Source organism: Nerophis ophidion, linkage group LG24, assembly GCF_033978795.1.
Source record: "Nerophis ophidion isolate RoL-2023_Sa linkage group LG24, RoL_Noph_v1.0, whole genome shotgun sequence".
NCBI classification, from domain to species: Eukaryota; Metazoa; Chordata; class Actinopteri; order Syngnathiformes; family Syngnathidae; genus Nerophis; species Nerophis ophidion.
In genome coordinates, this window is record NC_084634.1 from 31,716,177 (window position 1) to 31,724,414 (window position 8,238).

General features: G+C 38.7%; 2 protein-coding genes across 4 annotated transcripts in view; one reads left to right on the top strand and one right to left on the bottom strand.

The window, feature by feature from the left end:
* The window catches only part of si:dkey-71h2.2 (low density lipoprotein receptor adapter protein 1-B), a 113,530-nt gene extending 110,810 nt beyond the window's left edge, over nt 1-2,720 (top strand). For all 3 annotated transcript variants that reach the window (XM_061886026.1, XM_061886029.1, XM_061886027.1), the window contains one exon: nt 187-2,720. In XM_061886026.1, the coding sequence (XP_061742010.1) occupies nt 187-218 (32 nt within the window). In that variant the 3' untranslated portion in view covers nt 219-2,720. The remainder of the gene's footprint in view (nt 1-186) is intronic.
* A 2,231-nt stretch (nt 2,721-4,951) lies between these two features.
* Nucleotides 4,952-8,238, bottom strand: part of fndc4a (fibronectin type III domain containing 4a) — a 107,136-nt gene continuing 103,849 nt past the window's right edge. Inside the window, exon 6 of the mRNA XM_061886081.1 lies at nt 4,952-5,556. Within this exon, the coding sequence (XP_061742065.1) occupies nt 5,515-5,556 (42 nt within the window). The 3' untranslated portion in view covers nt 4,952-5,514. The remainder of the gene's footprint in view (nt 5,557-8,238) is intronic.

Sequence of the window (8,238 nt, forward strand, 5' to 3'; positions counted from 1 at the left end):
ACACCATACCAAGGTGTCATTTCTACTATTTGACCCAAATTTACAAATGTCCACCTGTCCATTTTGGCTGTGTGCCTAATTAAATGGCCAGCGAGTGTCCATTGAATAACACTGGAACTTGATTCTTGTCCTTTATTGCGCAACCTCTTGAAGACAAATATTCCTCTCACCCTTTTATTCTCTCAGATCCGACTTCAGACCCGTCAATGCAGCTCTGAGGAGGTTCACATGAGAACATGAAAGACGCTTCCTGCAGGAAGAGACAAAAGCGAACCGGAACCAATAAGCGGTGTCCGTCTGGACCCAAAAAGGAACAGTCACACCTGCAGGGACGCCCCACAGCGTTCTTTGGACCGGTATACTACTTTTGGCTGGACCACTTCTCAAAGTGTCATAAATCATCTTTGCAAGCAAAAACAAAACTTTTCCTCAACTTACTTCTGTAATGACATCTTTTAGGCAGAAGCAAAACAAGAGTGTTATTGTGGGATGCCGACAATGCAGAGAAAGAACATGGAAGTGAGACTTACTAAAAGTTGTGCTTCAGGCGGCCGCTCCACAGTGTTGTCTTACCCTGTTCTATTTTTGTTTTCAGTTGTCCTCTTGTTGTGTCTTACTATGTTCTATATTTGCTTTCAGGTGGCTGCTCCACAGTGTTGTCCTCCCATGTTTTATTTCTGTATCCAGGTGTCCGCTCAACAGTGTTGTGTCCTACCATGTTCTATTTTTGTTTTCAGTTGTCCACGCCACAGTGTTGTCCTCCTATGTTCTATTTTTGTTTTCGGGTGGCCGTTCCACAGTTTTGTGTTCTCCATGTTCTATTTTTGTTTTCAGGTGGCCACTCCATAGTGTTGTCATACCATGTTTTATTTTTATTTTCAGTTGTCCACTCCACAGTGATGTCCTCCCATGTTCTATTTTTGTTTTCAGGTGGCCGCTCCATAGTTTTGTGTCCTCCCATATTCTATTTTTGTTTTCAATTGTCCACTCCACAGTGTTGTCCTCCCCATGTTCTATTTTTGTTTTTAAGTGGCCGCTCCACAGCTTTGTGTCCTCCCATGTTCTATTTTTGTTTTCAGTTGTCAACTCCAGTGTTGTGTTCCCATGTTCTATTTTTGTTTTCAGGTGGCCGCTCCATAGTTTTGTGTCCTCCCATGTTCTATTTTTGTTTTCAGGTGGCCGCGCCCTAGTGTTGTCCTCCCATGTTCTATTTTTGTTTTTCAGTTGGTCGCTCCATAGTGTTGTCCTCCCATGTTCTGTTTTTGTTTTTAGGTGGCCGCTCCACAGTTTTATGTCCTCCCATGTTCTGTTTTTGTTTTCAATTGTCCCATTTCACAGTGTTGTCCTCCCCATGTTCTATTTTTGTTTTTAAGTGGCCGCTCGACAGCTTTGTGTCCTCCCATGTTATATTTTTGTTTTCAGTTGTCAACTCCAGTGTTGTGTTCCCATGTTCTATTTTTGTTTTCAGGTGGCCGCTCCACAGTAATGTCCTCCCATGTTCTATTTTTGTTTTCAGGTGGCTGCTCCATAGTTTTGTGTCCTCCCATGTTCTATTTTTGTTTTCAATTGTCCACTCCACATTGTTGTCCTCCCCCTGTTTTTTTTTTTAAACTGGCCGCTCCACAGCTTTGTGTCCTCCCACGTTCTATTTTTGTTTTAAGTTGTCTACTCCAGTGTTGTCCTCCCAGGTTCTATTTTTGTTGTCAGGTGGCCGCTCCCTAATGTTGTCATACCATGTTGTATTTTTATTTTCAGTTGTCCACTCCAGTGATGTCCTCCCATGTTCAATTTTTGTTTTCAGGTGGCTGCTCCACAGTTTTATGTCCTCCCATGTTCTATTTTTGTTTTCAACTGTCCACTCCACAGTGTTGTCCTCCCCATGTTCTATTTTTGTTTTCAGTTGTCAACTCAAGTGTTGTGTTCCCATGTTCTATTTTTGTTTTCAGGTGGCCACGTCACAGTTTTGTGTCCTCCCATGTTCTATTTTGGTTTTCAGGTGGCCGCTCCATAGTTTTGTGTCCTCCCATGTTCTATTTTTGTTTTCAGGTGGCCGCTCCCTAGTGTTGTCCTCCCATGTTCTATTTTTGTTTTTCAGTTGGTCGCTCCATAGTGTTGTCCTCCCATGTTCTCTTTTTGTTTTCAGGTGGCCGCTCCACAGTTTTATGTCCTCCCAGGTTCTATTTTTGTTTTCAATTGTCCACTCCACAGTGTTGTCCTCCCCATGTTCTATTTTTATTTTCAGTTGTCAACTCCAGTGTTGTGTTCCCATGTTCTATTTTTGTTTTCAGGTGGCCGCTCCACAGTTTTGTGTCCTCCCATGTTCTATTTTTGTTTTCAGGTGGCCGCTCCATAGTTTTGTGTCCTCCCATGTTCTATTTTTGTTTTCAGGTAGCCGCTCCACAGTGTTGTGTCCTCCCATGTTCTATTTTTGTTTTCAGGTGGCCGCTCCATAGTTTTGTGTCCTCCCATGTTCTATTTTTGTTTTCAGGTAGCCGCTCCACAGTGTTGTGTCCTCCCATGTTCTATCTTCGGGCTGACATATTCTAATGCATTTAAGTAAGACTATTTCTACTGTAAATGACATCCTAATCCAACACGATCACTTTCACAGCAGCGTGTTTTCTACTTATGCGAGAAAATCTGATCATGTGTTGCAAAAAAAAAAAAAAGACCACCTGTAGTTTATACTCTGACATCACAATAAATTAATTTTTAGCACATTTTGTCATTTTGGCGTATAAATAAATTTCACACACATCAGAACTGCCGAAAATTGCCATCTAATAAAAAAACCAAACCCCAAAAATCAAAAATGCGCTCTAGCGCCCCCTACAAAAAAAAAACAACAGACTGCTTGTAACTTCCGTTAGCAATGTCGTAGAGACATGAAACAAAAACCTCTATGTAGGTCTGACTTAGACCTACATTTCTCAATTTAAACTTCTATAGCAAAAATCAACAGGAAGTTGGGAAAAACCCCTTCAAAGCAAAATGTTCGCATAAAATGCTATTTTTGCCTCTTTGAGCTGTAATTTGACCCCCTTAAAATGCTTCAAAACTCACCAAACTTGGCACACACATCAGTACTGGCAAAAATTGCGATATAATGAAAAAACCAAACCCCAAAACTCAAAATTGCGTTCTACGGCAATTTTTGAATAAAACACAGAAAAAACTGCTCCTAGGAAAAAAACTAAGACAAAACTGCTTGTAACTTCCCGTAGGAATGTTGGAAAGACATGAACCAAAAACCTCCATGTAGGTCTCACTTAGACCTACATTTTAATGATCAACATCCTTCAGCAAAAATCAACAGGAAGTTAAAAATTACCCCTTCAAAATAAAAGTTTTGTAAACACCCGTCACCTTTTTCAAACGTTATCTCCTCTAAGCGTGTTTGTCGTTTCAGCTTCAAACTCACACACAAGAGAGTTTGAACCCTTCTACTTAAAAGTTATCGAAAGAGTTTGGATTACTGCTCCGGTTTGGATTTTACGCGCCATCAAAAAAACCTGCGCAAATTTTCCTAAAAAATGTCATTTTTGCCTCTTTGAGCTGTAATTTGACCCCCTTAAAATGCTTTAAGGTGCAAGTTAAAACACTACTATGCAAAGCGAAAGCCATTTATCAACAACATCCAGAAAAAACAATCTGTAATTTCACCCCCTTAACATGCTTCAAAACTCACCAAATTTTACACACACATTAGGACTGGCGAAAATTGCCATCTAATATAAAACCAAACCCCAAAAATCAAAAGTGCGCTCTAGCGCCCCCTAAGAAAAAACACAGACAAAACTGCTTGTAACTTCTGTTAGGAATGTCGTAGAGACATGAATAAAAAACTTCTATGTAGGTCTGACTAAGACCAGGGCTTGAGTCTCGGCGGCAGCAGCCAAAGGCGGGCCCGACCAACGCTGCTTGCAGCTTTAATCTTTCTATTGTGTTGCTAGTGTTTTAGTGAGTCAAATAGTACCTGATAGTCGGAGGGGTGTGTCCACCGGTGTCTTGATGCCAGTGGCTGAAGCGACTTTTTACCACAATTTTCTCACCGAAACCTGCTGGTTGACAAGTGGTCGGGATCCATGTTCGCTTGACCGCTCTGATCCATACTAAAGGTTCACCTCCGGGAATTTTAAACAAGGAAACACCGTGTGTTTGTGTGGCTAAAGGCTAAAAGCTTCCCAACTGAAGTGTAGTTTATACCAAAAAGTTCTATTTTGGTTTCATCTGACCACATGACATTCTCCCAATCCTCTGCTGTATCATCCATGTATCCATTTTGCTATCAACTCAACTTGTCGTGTTTGGAGGAAGAAGAATACTGAGTTGCATCCCAAGAACACCATACCTACTGTGAAGCATGGGGGTGGAAACGTCATGATTTGGGGCTGTTTTTCTGCTAGGGGGACAGGACGTTTGATCCGTGTTAAGGAAAGAATGAATGGGGCCATGTATCGTGAGATTTTGAGCCAAAACCTCCTTCCATCAGTGAATGGTTGACCAAATACTTATTTTCCACCATAATTTACAAATAAATTCTTTAAAATTCCTACAATGTGAATTCCTGGATTTTTTTTTCACATTCTGTCTCTCACAATTGAAGTGTACCTATGATGAAAATTACAGACCTCTGTCATCATTTTAAGAGGGAGAACTTGCACAATCGCTGGCTGACTAAAGACTTTTTTGCCCCACTGTATATAAATATAAATAAATGCACATTTACATACAGTATACATAAAAATTCAGTCATTGTTCATGTCGCTTGTACTGTAATTGTGTGAAATACCAGCAACAAAACATACCACCTCCTATTGTTTTCTATATTATGTGTCAGGCATACTTTACAAGCAGTGTGTTACCATGGCAACAGACAGCAGGGGTCCACAAATGTAGATGTTCATCAATTACCAATTAGTCTTTGGATGAGCTCAAAAAAGGTCACATGGAGCGTTTTAAAGGTTTATTTGTGCATACATTTGTTTGGAAATGTCCAAGTTCTGAAATGAAATGTTTAGATTTGGCTACTTTTTGACTTCCTGCATGCACGTCTATCAAGTCCATAAACGTCTGCATTTATGTACAAAGAAAATACTACTTATAGTCTCTCATTGACGTCAACACACTAATACATTGGTGCTTATTTCCTGTGATCTACTTTGTCTGAACTGCACGTGCAAATATCAAAAACCGATGGCACTCCCAGAGATTGTGCTGTGGTCTTATTGCAACATTGTTGGTCTGTACTACATGTTTGTGTTGTTGCATGCACACACCTGACACAGGACCCTGGTGGAGGAGGGAAAGATCCTACGCTCACTGGACACAACATTAGGCACACCTAAATTGTGCCTTTGCAACGGAAGTAATGCTAAATGCTAAAAATGATAATAAATGAAATCTGTAAAAATAAAAATTTTGACAGTGCTCTCGTGTGGGATCTCGTTAGAGCGTGCAGGTGTACCTAATGTTGTGGCTGGATGGCGCACGACTACGGGGGTCTTCTTCCTGTCACACTTCAATGATGTTGATGGACGGCACAGACGGGTGGAACTGAGAGAAGAAACATTTTGTTAAAATGGGATTTTACAAGAACAAATTGTCAATAAAGGGGACACATTATTTTAGACAATCCATATAAATGGTTTAAATTTACATATGTAATTTTACATACACAAACATGTATACATATATACACATGTACACACACACAAATTCTTATACATATACTGCACACATACTGTATGTGTACATGTAAATGAGGTATACTTGTGCAGTATAGTACTTTTCTACCTTCAAGTTACTCAAATCACACACTGATGACAAGGTTAAAGTGTCTTGCCCAAGGAATACACACACACACACACACACACACACATATATATATATATATATATATATATATATACACATATATATATACACACTACACATAAATATATACACTACACGCACACACATTTATTTATACATATATATATATATGTGTATATGTATATATATATATATATATATAAATATGTGTGTATATATATATATATATGTGTATCTATGTATATATACATAAATGTGTATATAAATATATATGTGTGTGTATATGTATATGTGTATATATATGTGTGTGTGTATATATACATATATATATATACACACATATATATATACACATATATACATACTTCTATATACACATATAGTATATATACACACACACATATACATATATATATATATATATATATATATATATATATATATATATATATATATATATATTAGGGGTGTGACGGTACGTGTATTTGTATTGAACCGTTTCGGTACAGGGGTTCCGGTTCGGTTCAGATGTGTACCGAACGTGTGTCTATACGAACATATGAAGTAGCCGCCTAAGCTAAAGTCTTGACAAACTGCTCCGCTCCGTTCTGCCTCTGTCGAGCAGATAGGTGTTTAGCAGGTGAGCAGCGTACTCTCCCCAAATTATAATTAACACCTCCCAGTCAACGTTCTAGAAAACAAACTGCAGCTCAGCTCGCTCGCAGTCCTGGCTTGAGGTGAAGGCTAATTAACTTTTAGCGTAACGTTAGCTCATTGTGTGGTGTGTGTGCGTGTGTGTGTGTATGCTAGTGATATAATAATGTAAGTGCACCATTAAGCCTACATGAACTCCATGGTGTTCAGGGATGAATAGTCTGTCCTATTGCTGTTGTAGTATTTTTTCAGCTATAGTTACTTGTCGAGATTGGAGGAAGAAGAATACTGAGTTGCATCCCAGGAACACCATACCTACTGTGAAGCCCGGGGGTGGAAACTTCATGCTTTGGGGCTGTTTTTCTGCTAAGGGGACAGGACGATTGATCCGTGTTAAGGAAAGAATGAATGGGGCCATGTATCGTGAGATTTTGAACCAAAACCTCCTTCCATCAGTGAGCGCTTTGAATGGTTGACCAAATACTTATTTTCCACCATAATTTACGAATGAATTCTTTAAAATTCCTACAATGTGAATTCCTGGATTTTTTTTTCACATTCTGTCTCTCACAGTTGAAGTGTACCTATGATGAAAATTACAGACATCTGTCATCATTTTAAGTGGGAAAACTTGCACAATCGGTGGCTGACTAAATACTTGTTTGCCACACTGTATATAAATATACACGTGTTCATGCATACATACATACATACATACATACATATAATTACACATATATATATATATACACACACATATATACATATATTTATACACACATATATATACATACACACATAAATTACATACACGTATATGTACATATATATTTATATTGTATATACAGTATAGTATATACGCGCGCGCATACACACACACACACACACACACACACACACACACACACACACACACACACACACACACACACACACACACACACACACACACACACACACACACACACACACACACACACACACACACACACACACACACACACACACACACACACACACACACACACACACACACACACACACACACACACACACACACACAGGCCTTCCTCCCATGTCTCGACAGGCTGTCAGGTCACAGTGTTGAAAAAAAAAATGTCGCCTTAGTAGACAAATGAGAATCAAAAAAGGAGCAAAGTGGCAAATTACACTTTACTTTTGTATTTTAATGCAGTCTACATTTTGATTATTGAAGCCTTAGTTATTTGCCTTAGCTTCCGTCTGTTACTTTGGAAATGCAAAAAACATTTTGCATCATTTGTTTTCATTTCCATTTCCTTTATTCAATGTCAATGAAAGATTAGCTTGCTTTCAGACTTGTGGATACGGATTAGAGCCATCAATGACATGTCTTTCACATTGAAGGACAAAGCTGACAAAAACACTTTCTTTTTCTCTTTATATGCGCTTCCTAAGGTATTTTAGTACCCCTAAATGTATTTCATGTGTCTATAAAACAATAACTTTGACAAAAATCCTAGAATTGTGGGAATCATGTCACATATTGATGAAAAAGTCAAAATACTACATTTTTTGAACATAAACCGTTACCCCCCCCAAAAATTATTTGTCAAACACACCATAAGCAGCTTTTCTATATTTTCATGGATAAATACTCGCCGTTGAAATATTATGTTAACATTGATGGCTGGCGTTACACTTATTCTGGTGCAGATTAGCAGTGGTAAAATCTAATTCCTCTGCCATGTTTTGATGATTTCTTTATTTAATTCAATGAATATCAGC